Source organism: Pecten maximus, chromosome 7 (genome assembly GCF_902652985.1).
Source record: "Pecten maximus chromosome 7, xPecMax1.1, whole genome shotgun sequence".
Lineage (NCBI taxonomy): Eukaryota > Metazoa > Mollusca > Bivalvia > Pectinida > Pectinidae > Pecten > Pecten maximus.
Genome location: NC_047021.1, coordinates 21,322,100 through 21,345,348, shown reverse-complemented (window position 1 = coordinate 21,345,348; position 23,249 = coordinate 21,322,100). Strand labels below are relative to the sequence as shown.

Sequence of the window (23,249 nt, the reverse complement as noted above, 5' to 3'; positions counted from 1 at the left end):
TGCGAAAATTTCTGCTCCGTCACCAAGGGCAGAGAGAAAGTGGGAAAACACTGTTCTACCTCCTGAGCCAAAGAAGCATGCTGCGTCAGCTGAGTGACAGAGACCATACTTAACACTATCTACTATAGCCCGAGTTTCCCCTTGTCCTGACACCAGAGGAAACTCGGGCAATATCTACTATAGAGTTAGGGAAAGGAGCTATAAGAATCCACCACTCTTCTAAAACATTTCAGAATACCCTGGTCCTGCTCCGCTTTTAAACATTTTTTCCCCTCTTGTTGCTGTTTTTTCAAATGTGAGTAGTACTATATATAGTTTTGTAGATCATGTCAATGTTGTTAATTATTTTGTAAACCTCCATCTGCGTTTAATTTCCTTCTATAGGTAAGCCTAGTCTTAGTAGTCTAAAATTGTATGGGATTTTTTCAGAGAGCGTAATCTTTAGGTTTACGATGCAGATTTTCTAAAGCTGTTTTTTTTTGTTTTTTTTTTTTTCTCTCTTTTTTTTTTCAAAAAATGGGTACCATATTTGGCTGGCTTAAGTTGGGCCTGATGAACTAGAGGCTCTTTTAAGTGTTAGAAACATAGTTTATCCTAGTATGCGATTTGCATTGGTTAACATTTATTCACGTGGTAGTGATACGGCTTGTCAATTGTTATACCCAAACCTCTCTCTTTAGTAGTTTTCTCTAACTGTTCCAATGTTTCCACATCTTGTTAACCGAGTCTGTATTTGTTTCCCTTACTTCTGTCTTCAGTTCCTTAGAGTTAGCTTTCATTTAGTTTTTCCTTGATTTCTCTTTCTTCTTCTTCTTAAAACATGTAGTTAAAAAGATGACAAAATGGTCACTTTCCCAAGTAGGCTTTGGTACTCTAGCGTTCTCATCTTTACTGATCAGCAAGGGATACAGGCCCCCCCCCCCCCCCCCCCCCCCCCCCCCCCCCCGCTCTTATAAATATATGAAAAAATATATTAAACCCTAAGTGGACGAACAGTGGAAATTACACAACTAATGGAGATAATTCCATATTATGATTTACATCAATAGATCCATTTTAAATGGAATTACTAAATTATCACAATACATTGTACATAGAACCTTCAAGATATTAAAGATTTACAAATTCATTGATTTCTGTTAAATAATATCAATAATGAAAGAATTACAGCTATTGAAATAATCTACAATCTATCATGAATATACATCACTGTGGAAAATTCAACTAAACGTTACCCAGTTCATAGATAAAATAGATAAAATACTGTGTGTGACACAGAACTTCTTCCTAAATTAGTCAGCGTGTGTATAGATGAATGATTTTTTTGTTCCGTTCCCGAGCTCTGCTTGTTCTTTCTTATTTTTTGTTTTAATTGTTTTCTTGCCCAGGGTTGGCCTGGCACTCTGAACGTATTCTCCGACGATTCTTAAGTTACTGACTTTTCCCATAAAAGTTGTTCTCACTTTCCCTTCCTTCCTGAGAAAGGTCATGTGCCAGTCTCTTATCCTTCATATTTGTGTTGTTCTTTGAGTTTGCTCGCATGAGAGTCTTTATTTTTCTCTTCTATATGTTTATATGCGACTAGTAGGGGCGATTGTGCTTTTTCTTATACACTTTGTGATACTATCGCGTGCGAAGTCCACTTAGCATCCATTGCCCACTTCCGGTACTAGTTCTCTATCATGGTATTTCCTTGCTTCCCTGTCTTCCTTATCACTTCCTGTACTAGTTCTCTACCATGGTATTTCCTTGCTACCCTGTCTTCCTTATCACTTCCTGTACTAGTTCTCTACCATGGTATTTCCTTGCTTCCCTGTCTTCCTTATCACTTCCTGTACTAGTTCTCTACCATGGTATTTCCTTGCTTCCCTGTCTTCCTTATCACTTCCTGTACTAGTTCTCTACCATGGTATTTCCCTGCTTCGCTGTCTTCCTTATCACTTCCTGTACTAGTTCTCTACCATGGTATTTCCTTGCTTCCCTGTCTTCCTTATCACTTCCGGTACTAGTTCTCTACCATGGTATTTCCTTGCTTCCCTGTCCTCCTTATCACTTCCGGTACTAGTTCTCTACCATGGTATTTCCTTGCTTCCCTGTCCTCCTTATCACTTCCTGTACTAGTTCTCTACCATGGTATTTCCTTGATTCCCTGTCTTCCTTATCACTTCCTGTACTAGTTCTCTACCATGGTATTTCCTTGCTTCCCTGTCTTCCTTATCACTTCCTGTACTAGTTCTCTACCATGGTATTTCCTTGCTACCCTGTCTTCCTTATCACTTCCGGTACTAGTTCTCTACCATGGTATTGCCTTGCTTCCCTGTCTTCCTTATCACTTCATGTACTAGTTCTCTACCATGGTATTTCCTTGATTCCCTGTCTTCTTTTTCACTTCCTGTACTAGTTCTCTACCATGGTATTTCCCTGCTTCCCTGTCTTCCTTATCACTTCCTGTACTAGTTCTCTACCATGGTATTTCCTTGATTCCCTGTCTTCTTTTTCACTTCCTGCTGTCATGAATAACCATGTTGCATTTTCTGTTTTTTTTCTCTCTCATTTATTTCGCTCACGACAGCTGCTACGCTTTCCTTTTTTTACTCTTTTTGAAGACCCTCACCAGTTCTTTGCCCAGGCATCTTGTTTATTGGTTAATAACAATCATCAAACAGCTTCTTCATGTCATTTAATCTCTCCTCAATTTCCCAACAATGTTGTTTTTACAACTTTTTCTCTGGACGGGCTACAAAACCACATAGTGTCACTTTTACCCATTATCTTGTATTGTTCTGTACACCTCTGACTCTCCAATAGCTTATCGTTAGAACTCGTGAACGAAATTTTGCACATTCTACAGCACCACCCTTCATTTCCAGCTTGAGTATTACAATGTGAGCTTGCTCTGTAGTTGTTGTTCTTGTTTGTTTTTTTTTAGTTGTGGTTCCAAGCTGATCTTTTCAGCCTGCTGGGTTTCCATCGTTGTTTATCAACGCTATCAGGGCCATCGCCATTTTGGATTTGTATACCGCTAGTTGTCATCTTAAATTTTTACACTAAGTCCTTCAAAAAACGATTGTTCACAGTATTCATTCAAACGTATGTATGATGTAGCTCTTCATCCGTCGTATTACATCTTATCAATTGCATTACAAGTTCTTAGATATATCTTTAACTAATTATTCTTCTCTAGAATGTTTTGCATCCACAATTACAGGACGTCAATATTTAGAAGTATAAATCCATGCAGCAAATATTGTTGATATTTCGCAAATATGTTGTAAATATGTTTCATTAAAGAAAGGAAAAGAAAAAACAAAACACGTTGGTGTGTTTATAGTAATCGAACAGGCGCATTCATCTCCACGCTAAGATGTTTGCCACAAAATCATCTAAAGGAAGAAAGAAAATTTCAAGAAACAAGACTAAAATACAGTGTACCTCCGATTTTTTGTGAAAGAAATGTGCCGGCCACATCATCCCAAGTAAAGATCCGAGGTGCATGGTTCGACGCCCCCGCCACAGGAGAACAAAGGTGTTGCAGTCCTCTAGCTTGACCTGGCAAACGCACACGGATAAATACCACACAAGTTAGTATAGCTGGTCATGGAGAGATATCACTTAGTGGGGAAGTTGAAGAGGCTGCTAAAGGAATACTTTGAAAGCTTCCAAATGCGTTACACCGGAAGCGGCTATACGAGAACTTGGCAGAGATTTGAGGTCGGGATAGACACCAGTTGCACATTTTCCGTAATACTCTTCGCAACAGCTATGAACGATTGTTAAAGCTGTCGAGAAGATGAACAGAGGCTGTTGCGTGGCGGCGGTATCAGAGTACCACCAGCCAGAAATTTGGGGATATGACGTTTACAACAAAGACAGTGATCCAGGTGAGCCCTTAGAGTATCTTACTGAAGGAAGGCATGTGAAGAGAGAGGAGAGAGGGAAGCCAGCGAAGAGCCTCGCCTTGCGGGTTGCTGGTTCATTGAATGACAGCGACAGCATCATTGAGATGAGAAGGCAGGTGGAGGAATGAATACAGGCAGTTTATGAAAGTGGACTTCCTGGATCCATCTCATATGGTGTTCTTTCCAAACTCGTATTACCGTTACTAGTCTATGAAGTATCAGGGGTTACCTTAGGTAATGGATGAGCGTGCCTCCGAGCTTCAGCCAGACTCCAACTCTCACTCAAGTCGAGTTCAGGGTAACTAAGGTGCGACAAGTCATTACGCTGAGGAGCAGTGTAGACGGCAAGGTCAATGGAGTGGGGGTAGAGACACGAACAGGAACGGACACCAAACAATCACTGGAAGAGGCAGAATTAAGACTCCGGTACGGGGATGTAGTTAGTACTGTGATATCAGCGCGCCACAGTAAAGGAGCAGTCGCGAGACAAAAGTGGGGCAGCGCTAACCACCGGGAACGCATGGTCATGACTCAAGCAGACATCAGGCAATGGATGAGGAGGCTATGCAAGTGAGGGCAGTCATCATGGGACAGCAGGGTAGCTGGATCCAATGAGAGGGTGTTAGCTAGCGGACGCTTTCCTCGGATGACATGTGGAAGGTGCAGGTTACATGGGAAAACATGATGGAGGAGGCCAACGAGCGGAAGCCACATAAATACCAGCAGCGACAGAAGGAATATCAATTTCAGTAATTGACGATATGGTGTCTATATATAGTTGTTGGGTGTAGGGGATATAAGATGATACGGAACTGGGAGACATAAAAGACAACGGTAAACACAAAAAAATATAGACGACAACCGATAACAAACTGTGGGAAACAGTCAGACATAGACGACAATGAGAACAGTCAGACATAGACGACAATGGAGACAGTCAGACATTGACGACAATGGGGAACAGTCAGACATAGACGACAATATAGAACAGTCAGACATAGACGACAATGGGGAACAGTCAGACATAGACGACAATGAGAACAGTCAGACATAGACGACAATGGGAACAGTCGGACATAGACGACAATGAGAACAGTCAGACATAGACGACAATGGGAACAGTCAGACATAGACGACAATGGGAACAGTCAGACATAGACGACAATGGGAACAGTCAGACATAGACGACAATGAGAACAGTCAGACATAGACGACAATGGGAACAGTCAGACATAGACGACAATGGGAACAGTCAGACATAGACGACAATGAGAACAGTCAGACATAGACGACAATGAGAACAGTCAGACATAGACGACAATGGGAACAGTCGGACATAGACGACAATGAGAACAGTCAGACATAGACGACAATGGGAACAGTCAGACATAGACGACAATGGGAACAGTCAGACATAGACGACAATGGGAACAGTCAGACATAGACGACAATGGGGAACAGTCAGACATAGACGACAATGGGAACAGTCAGACATAGACGACAATAGGGAACAGTCAGACATAGACGACAATGGGAACAGTCACACATAGACGACAATGGGAACAGTCAGACATAGACGACAATGGGAACAGTCAGACATAGACGACAATGGGAACAGTCAGACATAGACGACAATGGGAACAGTCAGACATAGACGACAATGGGGAACAGTCAGACATAGACGACAATGGGGAACAGTCAGACATAGACGACAATGGGAAACAGTCAGACATAGACGACAATGGGAACAGTCAGACATAGATCGACAATGGGGAACAGTCAGACATAGACGACAATGGGAACAGTCAGACATAGACGACAATGGGAACAGTCAGACATAGACGACAATGGGGAACAGTCAGACATAGACGACAATGGGAACAGTCAGACATAGACGACAATGGGAACAGTCAGACATAGACGACGATGGGGAACAGTCAGACAAAGACGACAATTGGAACAGTCAGACATAGACGACAATGGGGAACAGTCAGACATAGACGACAATGGGAACAGTCAGACATAGACGACAATGGGAACAGTCAGACATAGACGACAACGGGAACAGTCAGACATAGACGACAATGGGGAACAGTCAGACATAGACGACAATGGGGAACAGTCAGAGATAGACGACAATGGGAAACAGTCAGACATAGACGACAATGGGGAACAGTCAGACATAGACGACAATGGGAACAGTCAGACATAGACGACAATGAGAACAGTCAGACATAGACGACACTGGGAACAGTCAGACATAGACGACAATATAGAACAGTCAGACATAGACGACAATGGGGAACAGTCAGACATAGACGACAATATAGAACAGTCAGACATAGACGACAATGGGAACAGTCAGACATAGACGACAATGGGAACAGTCAGACATAGACGACAATGGGGAACAGTGAGACATAGACAACAATGAGAACAGTCAGACATAGACGACAATGGGAAACAGTCGGACATAGACGACAATGGGGAACAGTCAGACATAGACGACAATGGGAACAGTCACACATAGACGACAATGGGGAACAGTCAGACATAGACGACAATGGGAACAGTCAGACATAGACGACAATGGGAACAGTCGGACATAGACGACAATGGGAACAGTCACACATAGACGACAATGGGAACAGTCAGACATAGACGACAATGGGGAACAGTCAGACATAGACGACAATGGGGAACAGTCAGACATAGACGACAATGGGAACAGTCAGACATAGACAACAATGGGAAACAGTCAGACATAGACGACAATGGGAACAGTCACACATAGACGACAATGGGAACAGTCAGACATAGACAACAATGGGAAACAGTCAGACATAGACGACAATGGGAACAGTCAGACATAGACGACAATGGGAACAGTCAGACATAGACGACAATGGGAACAGTCAGACATAGACGACAATGGGAACAGTCAGACATAGACGACAATGGGAACAGTCAGACATAGACGACGATGGGGAACAGTCAGACAAAGACGACAATGGGAACAGTCAGACATAGACGACAACGGGGAACAGTCAGACATAGACGACAACGGGAACAGTCAGACATAGACGACAATGAGAACAGTCAGACATAGACGACAATGGGAACAGTCAGACATAGACGACAATGGGAACAGTCAGACATAGACGACAATGGGAACAGTCAGACATAGACGACAATGGGGAACAGTCAGACATAGACGACAATGGGGAACAGTCAGACATAGACGACAATATAGAACAGTCAGACATAGACGACAATGGGAACAGTCAGACATAGACGACAATATAGAACAGTCAGACATAGACGACAATGGGGAACAGTCAGACATAGACGACAATGGGAACAGTCACACATAGACGACAATGAGAACAGTCAGACATAGACGACAATGGGAAACAGTCAGACATAGACGACAATGGGGAACAGTCAGACATAGACGACAATGGGGAACAGTCAGACATAGACGACAATGGGAACAGTCACACATAGACGACAATGAGAACAGTCAGACATAGACGACAATGGGAAACAGTCAGACATAGACGACAATGAGAACAGTCAGACATAGACGACAATGGGAAACAGTCAGACATAGACGACAATGGGGAACAGTCAGACATAGACGACAATGGGGAGACGGGAATGGATTTTGAATTAGCTGTACAAAACTGTGATCTTTCCCCTTCCCGTAGACATCAAAAAGCCAATAGAATATGTTGATATAAAATCAAAAATAACGTTCATGAATATTCACAGCATATTCGGTATAATATGTTGTTAAAGCTCAATGCGTCGGTCAGTTTTAACTGGTCATGCATGCAACATGGTAAAATGCGTCCGAACTTTCCGCGGACAAAACTGTACGTATTTGTGAAAGGATTTTAAGAATTTCACACATAGTATAGTTTTAGGTTGGGGTGGGGTGGGCTGTATCGCTATTCGTATTGTTACAAGTTTTGTAAAATCTAAATCCAACCTCTGATCACCAGTTTGTATATCTAACAATTCCACCACTGGTACCAGTGTTACGTATCTCACAGTTTGTATATCTAACAATTCCACCACTGGTACCAGTGTTACGTATCTCACCGTTTGTATATCTAACAATTCCACCACTGGTACCAGTGTTACGTTTCTATATCTCACCGTTTGTATATCTAACAATTCCACCACTGGTACCAGTGTTACGTATCTCACCGTTTGTATATCTAACAATTCCACCACTGGTACCAGTGTTACGTATCTCACAGTTTGTATATCTAGCAATTCCACCACTGGTACCAGTGTTACGTTTCTATATCTCATCGTTTGTATATCTAACAATTCCACCACTGGTACCAGTGTTAGGTATCTCACAGTTTGTATATCTAACAATTCCACCACTGGTACCAGTGTTACGTATCTCACCGTTTGTATATCTAACAATTCCACCACTGGTACCAGTGTTACGTTTCTATATCTCACCGTTTGTATATCTAACAATTCCACCACTGGTACCAGTGTTACGTATCTCACCGTTTGTATATCTAACAATTCCACCACTGGTACCAGTGTTACGTATCTCACAGTTTGTATATCTAACAATTCCACCACTGGTACCAGTGTTACGTATCTCACAGTTTGTATATCTAACAATTCCACCACTGGTACCAGTGTTCTGTTTCTATATCTCACCGTTTGTATATCTAACAATTCCACCACTGGTACCAGTGTTCTGTTTCTATATCTCACCGTTTGTATATCTAACAATTCCACCACTGGTACCAGTGTTACGTATATCACAGTTTGTATATCTAACAATTCCACCACTGGTACCAGTGTTACGTTTCTATATCTCACCGTTTGTATATCTAACAATTCCACCACTGGTACCAGTGTTACGTTTCTATATCTCACAGTTTGTATATCTAACAATTCCACCACTGGTACCAGTGTTACGTGTCTCACAGTTTGTATATCTAACAATTCCACCACTGGTACCAGTGTTACGTTTCTATATCTCACAGTTTGTTTTACCGCTGCCACCAGTTCAAAACTAATTGAACAAAAAGTTATGTAAGATTATATTTACACTTAATTCATCAATTAATATCCCAGCACTCAACACCAGTCTCCAATCTTTCTCTGTTACTACCTATGATACTGATGAGTCGGAAGACTCAAAGTCAATAAAGAACTTGAACTTGAACTTGAACCTGTACATCTACTCAGTTGTTCACTCTAACTACTAAAACTACACACTATTATTCACACTATGTACCACAAACTACTCTAAGACTACTATATCTATCCAATCTCTGGAATATTTTCTCAACTCTCAGATCTCCTCGAATCTGCTCACTTTTATTCTCTACTATAAAAGCCTAACCTCCAGACCTCTTTACTGTCTGAGTTCCAACTGAATACTGACTACTTACTACTTAACTACTGACTACAGTCGGAACACCTCGCCTCCGTCTGTTCTAGTTTTGGAGAAAATGACGAGGGGTTCCGATTGTACTGACTACTGACCGCTGACTACTGACTACTGACCACTGACTACTGACTGACCGTCCTCTCCAAAATCCCTAGTCTAAATGTGCTCCCCTTTGTCAGAATCCTGGTACCAGGATAACCATAGATTGACCTACAGGTCAGCCCATTCGGCCTCCCTAACAAGTGATGTCACGGACTAGACTTCTCCACACAAGATTTTACATGGTCACTCTAATATACAGCTTCCGAACCAAAACAATTATCTATGCTACTTAGCTGCCTAAATAATATACCACTTTAACTCTGTCTACGAGCCAAGGTTAATAAAATGCATAACACATTATATACAGAATAAACAGTTAAATGACCCCTAAATACATGACAGTATTTTTGTCGTATTTTTTATAATCAAAATTATTGTTGAAAATAAAAATATTTGTATCTAATATACAATATTCCTACAAGCATGCTAGATGATAACAAAAATCTCAATGTATATGTTATGCGTGCACTTATTTAAAAGGATAAAAAAAACCTTTTTGATATAGACTATAACAGAGTGATATACAAGTCTCTGATATATATGTTATTATGATAAGGGTAAATATTACAAAATTGATAAAATGACAATAATACAATTCTATGCTCTATACATTACATTTGATATACGCTTGTTTCAATACAGGGTTTTTTCGTTCCGATTTTATAAAATTATATTTCAAATAATCATATAAGACAAATACTCCTTACAGGACATACATATATAAGCCAATACGTTGTATTATAAATGTATAACCTCTGCCGGGTTGTTCTCATTAGCATTTGATTTTTTTCTCGTTCATTTGGTATTTAGACGTCTACTTCAAACACATACAAATGCTAAGGCCGTTTAAATACATTAAATTCTTTCGACAAATAAATAAATCCGTTTATAACCCGGCGTATTTGTGTTGACCTACTTTCTGCATACTGCCATACGTACCCCAACTGCAGTTATTCGTTCAGTATCTTCATTAATCATACCTAGTAATAGCTTAGTAACAACGCAAGTCGTCCTCTAATTTTATTCAGTTATTTGTAACATTTTTGCAGCCTTTCTTCCTTTATTTGTTCGTCTACATTCCGAGCATAACAGCGTTGAAAACAGCGGTCACATGACCACACTGCGAATCATGTGACTAAAATGGAATTTCAGACATGCAGACCCATGTCACACACGAGTGTACGGTTCTAAACACAAGCAGTATCTGACAACACTCACTGGATATATTGTACTGGCATTTCACCATAATAAGTAAGTTTTGTCTCCGTCTGTTTTCATACAAACAGTATCGTCTGTTAACCCGACTTGATCGCGCTAACCAGCGCGTGCCGTGTCGTAGTTTATTGACTACGATCGATTGCCTACACACCATGTTGTCATTGTTTCAGATGTGAAACCAGCCTCCCATGAGCACAGCCATGGAAACCCCATTGGACGTCTTATCGAGGGCCGCGTCCATGGTAGAGACAAATGAGACAAAAGGTCAGTCATGTTTTAATCATTTTTTTATCAAACATGTCGTAATAATAACAGTACACAGATCGGCGAACAGCAGTATACATACGTCGTCCGTTGGCCTGTGTAGTCAGTGTACATGCAAGTGGCCGCCCGTGTTACGATGCTGGTCTCGATAAATTATGCTGATAACGTGGCCTAAAGTCACCATATAAGTGTCTTATGACTCTAGTTGTATTTAGACATAGTAATTATTTCCTTTCCCTGCAGCCTGCTTGCCCAGATTGTGTCGCTTATTTTCTAAGGGCTGTTGTGTATAAATTGTAGTTACAGTACTAGCCTGACTGTACAAGGCTGGATATGAGCGTCAAGTTGAGCCTTTGTTCAAATCAGAATTCTTGACATGCCTTCTGATTAGGGCAGTGAAGGAGGGTACATTTGCTTACATGTTAGGTCTTATTTACAGTCTTACTGGGCAGTGTTAGGTAGGGGCAGGTTTGTACCAGTCTACACAGCAACAAAGATGTTATGAACACCCCAGTAATAATCCTGAGTTATGCGAGGTATTTAGGCCAGGTACTATCAGAAAATAATTTGTTCCACCAGATGGCTCCATATAAACTCATTTTTTTATATCGATGATGGAAGAAATACCTTACACTAAGACCTTATGTAAGTATCTTTCGAGTAAAACGAAGATGGGATCAAAATTTTTGACATATCTTGGGGGTGTGTCACACTTTCAATAATTTAAAGATCATGAATGCTTAAAGCTTTCTTTGAAATCAAGAGGTGAGATTTCTTTAACAGATTTATAAGAAATGTAATCTTGAAATTTAAATGGTTCAATTAAGCCATTATGATTACAAAGTGTATGGCAAACTATATCATTAAGTGTATTTTTGAAAAGACAATTAAAAATATAATTTGTTTTCTAGAATAATTCTAAATAAATGCATTGACATTCACGAGTATAAGAAAACAGATTTCAAGCTTGTTTTTACAAGACAACAAACATGTTTCTAGAGGTCTGCTTGGTATACATTGACTAAATAAGCTAATTGAATTCAGAACATCAATAATTTAGTTCATCTGTTTGTCGATACATTTTACAATAGGTAGTATAAAACGAAATATTGAACAACCCGACTTTAACTCAAACTCAGGACCTCCAAATTCTAAATGGAAAGCTTTTTGGCCATCAGTCTAATTGGCAGATTTTGAAAATCACAAAAAAATGTTCGATGAAATTGTAAGGTAAAACTGATGAGATGGATACTTACGAATGACTGAAGTAAAGGGAGATAAAAAGTTAACGAGCAGAATGGACTTGGAACCTTCAAACTATAGACTTAAAGGCTATGTGTAACTACATATGTACTACATCCATTAGTCATGTCTGTCCAGTTCCACTACTGTCTTCTGTATATTTAACCAAGTCTTTAACCCTGAAGATACGCAAGACACTATGAATTATACTGTTACGTGTGTACATTGCATTCAATTAAGACTTGGGTAGAATCAGGGACTTTCAAACTTGGATCAAGTCTTACTTAATGAACTACCTGGTTAAAGACCATATATAGGATTTGAACAATGACTCCTAAAATCTTAGAGGTGCTTTAACCATTTTAGCTACCTGTCCACAATTACAAGCTATCATCTAATTCAATTTTAGTTACACCAAGTGGAAATAAAAATTTTAATATTTTTTCTATAATTAGGAGATGTGACCATAAATCTTCCAGGTGTTTAAGCATATAAAGATAGCTAAAACATTGTATCTTTCTTATCTTTGAAGCCATCTAAAACATTGAGTCTTTCTTATCTTTGAAGCCGATGGATTTGTAGGACAAATACTTGAGAGATCGTAGCATTTTTTCCAGACATGTCTGACAGGTGTAGTTTTGTACACAGTAGTAAGTGTAGTAAGAATGACCCCCAAGATAGAAGCAGTTCCTTTTAGTAAAAATGGAGAGTTGGATACATTAAAAGAGTCAAATATGATTTAACCTTCATCATGCAGCTGTTTTGTCCCCGTAGGACTCAACAGTGATGCAGAGAAATTTTATTATTAATTTCTAAAATCTTTATCAAGTGTTAAGTTATAAATATATGTATACATTGTCCTTTAAATGAATGTAAACTTTTGATACTGAAATCTATGATATATATCTACTTCTTGATGCCTATATTTGATCGTATATTGATATTCCCCGGTACTCAGATGTTTAAGTCATTGATTCATGCTTTTCCTGTGGAACTCGCTCATATAAATGAATATTGATATTATAATTAATATAAAATTACGATGAGGGTACATACTGGTGTGACAAAGAAATTGACAACGTGAGGGGTGATATTCTTGCTTGTGTAACCTGAGGCTCTGCTGAGGGTTGGTCAATCAAGAGAGATTGATATATCGGCCAAGGCTCGGGGAGAATCAGGTTAGACAACCAAAAATTGTATCCCATTTGGTTGGAGATTTCTCGGTAAGGTCCTCGTGGTAGGGGATGTTTTTTTTCTCTCATCATATTTATTTATGCTGGGTTCAGTTGGTCAAATATTTTAAAAGAAAATATTGTAATGCAACACGGTGATGACATGACTAGATTGAATTGACGTCATGGAATTGTTGTCGTGATGTCATTGTATTGTTACCATGATGACAGTGATGTCATGATCATTGTATTGTTGCCAGCATATGCTATGTATCTTTCATACTCTGGAGTTGACAGAGAAATCACACCCTTGGTAGTGACCGAGAAATCACACCCTTGGTAGTGACCGAGAAATAACACCCTTGGTAGTGACCGAGAAATCACACCCTTGGTAGTGACCGAGAAATCACACCCTTGGTAGTGACCGCGAAATCACACCCTTGGTAGTGACCAAGAAATTACACCCTTGGGGATGAAAGAAAACACTTGAACAGGTAAAATGGCACACAAATTTTTGAATGATGTGAGTAATGATTATACAGTCGAACCCGCTTAATTTGAAATCGGATATATTGAAATATCGTTTAATTTGAAGTGAAATAAAATCCCTGTCCAAATGCCTTCTTTGTCTTTGTATTGTTTCATCGGTTATTTTGAAATAGGTTTATTTGAAATATCGCTTTACTTGAAAAAAAACTATTGCCCCTGGCAATGCTAAACCATTGTTTATGTATCGCTTAAATTGAAAGTTGCCACGACTGGCTTCGATTACCGGCCATTACGGTACGTGCGTCCGATCAGTACACAGGTAAAAATGAAATTCTGATAAACACAATACAAATCAATTATATAAAATATAAATTCGTTATGAACATGAATCTGTATTTGTTTACGAGTATACCTTGAGGGTCACAGCATATTTTGTCTTCTGCTACATATATATAACTACATTAATTGACTCTGATTTAACTGCACGCTAGACAATTACAAATGACGAGGCCATTCTTAGGGATTTGACAGATAATGTGTATAATAACAAGTAAGCAGGACAGTGATATTGACCACGACCCTCAAACATTTATCTTTCGTGAAAATGCATCCATCATCGACACACAGGTCTCGTAGCCCGGATGTACTGGAAACTGTTCTCACGTGTGTCCACGAACTCAAAATAAACACAAACAAGCAACAGTCGAAAACTTCTTCCATCGAATTCAACATTATTTCTAATAAACTGTGAAGCTATTACCATTTTGGAACCCATTGTAAATACTGATTAAGTAAAATGACGAATAACTATATTGGACAATGGTGTGTTGCCTGACATAGCACGGTACTGAAATTTGTCGGCAAAAGGCTGGATCCCGGTTATATTGAAAACCGGTTAATTTGAAGAATTTTTCCATTCCCCGAGGATTTCAATATAACGGGTTCGACTGTATTTGAATCTGATGATATGGTTACTCTGGTATACTCTGACATACTCATCCAGTGTCAATCACCTTGCGTCTCCTGGTTAATGTTTCTCTGACATACTCATCCACTGCCAACCACCTTGCGTCTCCTGGTAAATGGAATATTTGACATACTCATCTAGTGCCAATCACCTTGCGTCTCCTGATAAATGTGTATTGCCTAATTTCAATCAAACAGGCCTGACAATACAACAGCCTTAATCATTAGTCCCGAGTGGCTGAAACAGCAGACAGTGATGATGAACAATGTTAGAAATCTTTGTTTCTGTGTTAGTGTTATATTTTGGTGTTAATTGTGAGTGTGGTAATGAAATTCTTTGTTTTTCTGAGATAAATCAGAGAGTTTTGATCCCTACTGGTGAAACCAGGGGGTTTTATAGGTTTCCTTTCCGTCCGTCTTGTACATATATACGTTACGTAAAGATTGTCAGTGCTTTAGCGGCTTCATTCCTTGAGGGATTTTGATCAAACTTCACACTATATATGATAAAGGACTATAATTATATATAATATCGCAGTCAAGTTGGAGTTTTGGTACGGGACATGTAATGCTTTAGCAATACTCAGTATATATGCTTGTCATTCTGAGTGACCTTTTTCAGAGTCTTTTTCACTGTATCGCTGCAAGGACAAACAAACAGCATAAGATGTAGCAATAAAGTTATGTTTTGAGCTCATTGATATAGTTTTCAGCAATAGGAATCTTTGCTCACTCTATGATAAATTAAAAAACACTAAAAAGATATCTTTTGACTTTATTACCTTAAAGTATAGGCAAGAACTATCAACCAGCACAAATAGTATCATACCTAAACAACTGTGTGTTAGCCACTGTTATTTTCATAATTTGGATAACACTTTAATAATATTTTACTTTTTTTATCAACATAATTTTTAAAACATACTTTCATGTTATAGAGACTAACAGTAGAAAATCTATTTGGTTGGTATTTTTCATTTTTTTGCAAAAAAAAATAATTTACCATCGCTGTTCATTGTGATCACATTTGTGATAAGTCTTTGCATTTGGAAAATATTTGCTGTTTAACATAGCTATTCACAGCATTTCAAAATAGGAACATTTTATTTTAATTTAATGTTTCATTCATATATCGCCCTAAACAAATGATTTGACTTCTTACAATGTGGAGATTACAGAGAACAGTATCTGTTAACGAAACTATACATTGACAGGTAAACATTTGTTAAATACTAAATATTATTGTACATACTTATACCATTAATGCTAATTGAAATGGCATTGAAAAAACAATTGTCATTTTCGTTTTGAGATCAATGTAAGATTGTGCCCGAGTTATCTAGGCACTTTATATATAATTACATTCTCCATCAAACAAATGCTCAAATGAAGCAGGTTTCATGATTTAAGTATACTTCTGCTTCCGTACTTTTCACATAAAACCCCTATGCCTCATCACAATGTTTATCAGAAGAGAATTAATTTACAATGACATCCTATAGCTAATATTGTGGTAGAATTTAAGACAATGGAACACATTTGCAGTCATGATTGTTTCTTTGGTTAAAAACAGTTTTACAAAAGTTGCCAAAATGCTTAATTGTATTGCTATTAGTGATTACAATACACAAAATATGGTTGATACTGTGAGCACAGGGAACCAGTTGAAACTGTGATAGGATATCTTGAGATGACCCTATCATGATAGGATATTTTTGAGATGACCATGTTGTTATTTAATATTTTGAGGAGATGACCCTACCTTTATTTAGTATTTTGAGATGACCCTATGGTAATAGGATATTTTGAGATGACCCAATGGTAATAGGGTATTCTGAGATGACCCTATGGTAATAGGATATTCTGAGATGACCCTATGGTATAGGATATTCTGAGATGACCCTATGGTAATAGGATATTCTGAGATGACCCTATGGTATAGGATATTCTGAGATGACCCTATGGTAATAGTATATTCTGAGATGACCCTATGGTAATAGGGTATTCTGAGATGACCCTATATAGCTATGGTATAGGGTATTCTTAGATGACCCTATGGTAAATTGGTAATAGGATATTCTGAGATGACCCAATGATAATAGGATATTCTGAGATGACCCTATGGTAAAAGGATATTCTGAGATGACCCTATGGTAATAGGATATTCTGAGATGACCCTATGGTAATAGGATATTCTGAGATGACCCTATGGTATAGGATATTTTGAGATGACCCTATGGTAATAGGATATTCTGAGATGACCCTGTATGGTAATAGGGTATTCTGAGATGACCCTATGGTAATAGGATATTCTGAGATGACCCTATGGTATAGGATATTCTGAGATGACCCTATGGTAAATTGGTAATAGGATATTCTGAGATGACCCTATGGTATAAGATATTCTGAGATGACCCTATGGTAATAGGATATTCTGAGATGACCCTATGGTAAAAGGGTATTTTGAGATGACCCTATGGTATAGGATATTCTGAGATGACCCTATGGTAATAGGATATTCTGAGATCTACATGACCCTATGGTAATAGGGTATTCTGATCATGAGATCTACATGACCCTATGGTATAGGATATTCTGAGATCTACATGACCCTATGGTAAAAGGATATTCTGAGATGACCCTATGGTAAAAGGGTATTCTGAGATGACCCTATGGTATAGGATATTCTGAGATGACCCTATGGTAATAGGATATTCTGAGATGACCCTATGGTATAGGATATTCTGAGATCTACATGACCCTATGGTAATAGGATATTCTGAGATGACCCTATGGTAATAGGGTATTCTGAGATGACCCTATTTTAATAGGATATTCTGAGATGACCCTATGGTAAAAGGGTATTCTGAGATGACCCTATGGTATAGGATATTCTGAGATCTACATGACCCTATGGTTATAGGGTATTCTGAGATGACCCTATGGTATAGGATATTTTGAGATGACCCTATGGTATAGGATATTCTGAGATGACCCTATGGTATAGGATATTCTGAGATCTAGATGACCCTATGGTAATAGGATATTCTGAGATGACCCTATGGTATAGGATATTCTGAGATGACCCTATGGTATAGGATATTCTGAGATGACCCTATGGTAATAGGATATTCTGAGATGACCCTATGGTATAGGATATTCTGAGATGACCCTATGGTATAGGATATTCTGAGATGACCCTATGGTATAGGATATTCTGAGATGACCCTATGGTAATAGGATATTCTGAGATGACCCTGTATGGTAATAGGATATTCTGAGATGACCCAATGGTAATAGGGTATTCTGAGATGACCCTATGGTAATAGGATATTCTGAGATGACCCTATGGTATAGGATATTCTGAGATGACCCTATGGTAATAGGATATTCTGAGATGACCCTATGGTATAGGATGTTCTGAGATGACCCTATGGTAATAGGATATTCTGAGATGACCCTATAGTAATAGGGTATTCTGAGATGACCCTATATAGCTATGGTATAGGATATTCTGAGATGACCCTATGGTATAGGATATTTTGAGATGACCCTATGGTAATAGGATATTCTGAGATGACCCTGTATGGTAATAGGGTATTCTCAGATGACCCTATGGTAAATTGGTAATAGGATATTCTGAGATGACCCAATGGTAATAGGATATTCTGAGATGACCCTATATAGCTATGGTATAGGATATTCTGAGATGACCCTATGGTATAGGATATTTTGAGATGACCCTATGGTAATAGGATATTCTGAGATGACCCTGTATGGTAATAGGGTATTCTCAGATGACCCTATGGTAATAGGATATTCTGAGATGACCCTATGGTATAGGATATTCTGAGATGACCCTATGGTAAATTGGTAATAGGATATTCTGAGATGACCCTATGGTATAAGATATTCTGAGATGACCCTATGGTAATAGGATATTCTGAGATGACCCTATGGTAAAAGGGTATTTTGAGATGACCCTATGGTATAGGATATTCTGAGATGACCCTATGGTAATAGGATATTCTGAGATCTACATGACCCTATGGTAATAGGATATTCTGAGATGACCCTATGGTAAAAGGGTATTCTGAGATGACCCTATGGTATAGGATATTCTGAGATGACCCTATGGTAATAGGATATTCTGAGATGACCCTATGGTATAGGATATTCTGAGATCTACATGACCCTATGGTAATAGGATATTCTGAGATGACCCTATGGTAATAGGATATTCTGAGATGACCCTATGGTATAGGATATTCTGAGATGACCCTATGGTAAATTGGTAATAGGATATTCTGAGATGACCCTATGGTATAAGATATTCTGAGATGACCCTATGGTAATAGGATATTCTGAGATGACCCTATGGTAAAAGGGTATTTTGAGATGACCCTATGGTATAGGATATTCTGAGATGACCCTATGGTAATAGGATATTCTGAGATCTACATGACCCTATGGTAATAGGATATTCTGAGATGACCCTATGGTAAAAGGGTATTCTGAGATGACCCTATGGTATAGGATATTCTGAGATGACCCTATGGTAATAGGATATTCTGAGATGACCCTATGGTATAGGATATTCTGAGATCTACATGACCCTATGGTAATAGGATATTCTGAGATGACCCTATGGTAATAGGATATTCTGAGATGACCCTATGGTATAGGATATTCTGAGATGACCCTATGGTAAATTGGTAATAGGATATTCTGAGATGAACCTATGGTATAAGATATTCTGAGATGACCCTATGGTAATAGGATATTCTGATATGACCCTATGGTAAAAGGGTATTTTGAGATGACCCTATGGTAATAGGATATTCAGAGATGACCCTATGGTATAGGATATTCTGAGATGACCCTATGGTAATAGGATATTCTGAGATGACCCTATGGTATAGGATATTCTGAGATGACCCTATGGTAATAGGATATTCTGAGATGACCCTATCGTAAAAGGGTATTCTGAGATGACCCTATGGTATAGGATATTCTGAGATGACCCTATGGTAATAGGATATTCTGAGATGACCCTATGGTATAGGATATTCTGAGATCTACATGACCCTATGGTAATAGGATATTCTGAGATGACCCTATGGTAATAGGGTATTCTGAGATGACCCTATTTTAATAGGATATTCTGAGATGACCCTATGGTAAAAGGGTATTCTGAGATGACCCTATGGTATAGGATATTCTGAGATCTACATGACCCTATGGTAATAGGGTATTCTGAGATGACCCTATGGTATAGGATATATTGAGATGACCCTATGGTATAGGATATTCTGAGATCTAGATGACCCTATGGTAATAGGATATTCTGAGATGACCCTATGGTATAGGATATTCTGAGATGACCCTATGGTATAGGATATTTTGAGATGACCCTATGGTAATAGGATATTCTGAGATGACCCTGTATGGTAATAGGATATTCTGAGATGACCCTATGGTATAGGATATTCTGAGATGACCCTATGGTATAGGATATTCTGAGATGACCCTATGGTATAGGATATTCTGAGATGACCCTATGGTATAGGATATTCTGAGATGACCCTATGGTATAGGATATTCTGAGATGACCCTATGGTATAGGATATTCTGAGATGACCCTATGGTAATAGGGTATTCTAAGATGACCCTATGGTAATAGGATATTCTGAGATGACCCTATGGTATAGGATATTCTGAGATGACCCTATGGTATAGGATATTCTGAGATGACCCTATGGTAATAGGATATTCTGAGATGATCCTATGGTATAGGATATTCTGAGGTGATCCTATGGTATAGGATATTCTGAGATGACCCTATGGTAATAGGGTATTCTGAGATGACCCTATGGTAATAGGATATTCTGAGATGACCCTATGGTATAGGATATTCTGAGATGACCCTACGGTATAGGATATTCTGAGATGACCCTATGGTATAGGGTATTCTGAGATGACCCTATGGTAATAGGATATTCTGAGATGACCCTATGTTAATAGGGTATTCTGAGATGACCCTATGGTATAGGATATTCTAAGATGACTCTATGGTAAATTGGTAATAGGATATTCTGAGATGACCCTATGGTATAGGATATTCTGAGATGACCCTATGGTAATAGGATATTCTGAGATGACCCTATGGTATAGGATATTCTGAGATGACCCTATGGTATAGGATATTCTGAGATGACCCAATGGTAATAGGATATTCTGAGATGACCCTATGGTAATAGGATATTCTGAGTTGACCCTATGGTAATAGGGTATTCTTAGATGACCCTATGGTAAATTGGTAATAGGATATTCTGAGATGACCCTATGGTAAATTGGTAATAGGATATTCTGAGATGACCCTATGGTAAAGGATATTCTGAGATGACCCTAAGGTAATAGCACATTTTATATTTTGAGATGACTCCACGGTGATGATATTTTGAGATGACTCCATCATGTCATTTTATTAGTTTCCATCATTATTTTAGAGAATTCTAGTTAATATAGATCTTTACAGAATGCATGTTGGTATCAGTCTTTTTAAAAGACAGACAGTTTGTCATGTTATCAGGACGTCAGTTTGTCGTGTTATCAGGACGTCAGTTTGTCATGTTATCAGGACGACAGTTTGTCATGTTATCAGGACGACTGTTTGTGGTCCCATCAGGACGACTGTTTGGGGTCTAATCAGGATGACAGTTTTATAAGGACAACAATTTGGCGTGTTATCAGAACGACAGTTTGTTGTGTTATCAGGACAACAGTTTGTCATGTTATCAGGACGACAGTTTGTCATGTTAACGGGATGACAGTTTGTCGTGTTATCAGGGCGACAGTTTGTCATGTTATCCGGACAACAGTTTGTCATGTTATCAGGACGACAGTTTGTCATGTTATCAGGACGACAGTTTGTCATCTTAACGGGATGACAGTTTGTCGTGTTATCAGGGCTACAATTTGTCGTGTTATCAGGATGACAGTTTGTCATGTTATCAGGACGACAGTTTGTCATCTTAACGGGATGACAGTTTGTCGTGTTATCAGGGCTACAATTTGTCGTGTTATCAGGACAACAGTTTGTCATGTTATCAGGACAACAGTTTGTCATGTTATCAGGACGACAGTTTGTCATGTTAACGGGATGACAGTTTGTTGTGTTATCAGGGCTACAGTTTGTCGTGTTATCAGGACGACAGTTTGTCGTGTTATTAGGACGACAGTTTGTCATGTTTTCAGGACGACAGTTTGTCATGTTAAGGGGATGACAGTTTGTCGTGTTATCAGGACAACAATTTGTCAGATGGTCAGGATGAAATAAATGGTGTTGTCCTGATTGATTTAGATTTTTTCTGCATTTTTCACCAACTTGTGAAAAATTTTATGTGAAAAGGAATTTTATTTAGTGTTGAAGAGGCTCTACAATATCACAAACAATTGTAAAGAAGTAAAGAATCAGCAAGTAAAGTACAGTCCTAAGGTCAGTGTTTGTTGGCTTTTGTTACTTAGCTGATCAGGGTAGTGACCTTCGCTGGTCAGTTCAGGGTAGGGAACTACTGGTCAGTGCTATATGAACTTATGATAATGTAGTTCAGAATTTTCTGATCACCATACTGTAATATTTTTTTATGCATTTACTGAAGAGAAAAATTGGCCACATGTATATCAAGTGTGGAAAATCTTCAGTAAGTTATTATAGAAACCAGATACTTTAAACTCGACCAACACCAAGGCTTCTACACATTGTGATGGACACTTGATGCAGTGGTATTTCTGTTCTACATCTTAAGTGGATTTTTTTTTCTGTTTGTATAACAAGGATTAAATAGTTTTGTCCATCAGGAATTCTAATGATAGCTGTCAAGTGGATGCTGTATCAAACTTTCTACATGTGTATACAATTCATACAACAGCTGAATAGGGGACTTATATCATGTTAGACATACTGACAGTGTTAAGAAACCTCCTGTGATTGCTGTTGACAGCATGAATCTCATTCTAAGGAAATTTAAATGTTCAATGAGTTCACTGGCATGATACATTCCAGACACAAAACATGTGGCACAAGTCTTTCCAGTATTAATGAAAAAAATAAAAATTATTGTGGCATGGCAAAAAACTGAGACAAATGGGGTGGGGATTTAACATCCAGTTGGAATATAATTAGAGGATGGAGATTATTTTGGGATGGATTTATGAGGAGATGGAAAGTTTAGGTTTATTTTTGGGGTTTCCTTGTAGTAGCTGGTGGCTACATTACTGAACAACATAAGGAGGCCTGTCACATGCCATCCAGAGCAATTAGGGTAAAGTGTTTTGCCCAAGGACACAACCACCACAGCACAGACCAATCCATTTCTAATCTAAATTTCCTAGAGACACAATTAATCCACCACCTGAATAACAGGAGGGGACATTTATATAAGGGATAAAAATAAGGGATGG

The 23,249-nt window shown here is 38.6% G+C and overlaps 1 protein-coding gene across 1 annotated transcript in view; it reads left to right on the top strand.

The window, feature by feature from the left end:
• The first annotated feature begins 10,558 nt into the window (after nucleotides 1-10,558).
• Nucleotides 10,559-23,249, top strand: part of LOC117331896 (transcription cofactor vestigial-like protein 4) — a 63,942-nt gene continuing 51,251 nt past the window's right edge. Inside the window, exons 1-2 of the mRNA XM_033890858.1 lie at nucleotides 10,559-10,686; nucleotides 10,824-10,917. Of these exons, the coding sequence (XP_033746749.1) occupies nucleotides 10,842-10,917 (76 nt within the window). The 5' untranslated portion in view covers nucleotides 10,559-10,686; nucleotides 10,824-10,841. The remainder of the gene's footprint in view (nucleotides 10,687-10,823; nucleotides 10,918-23,249) is intronic.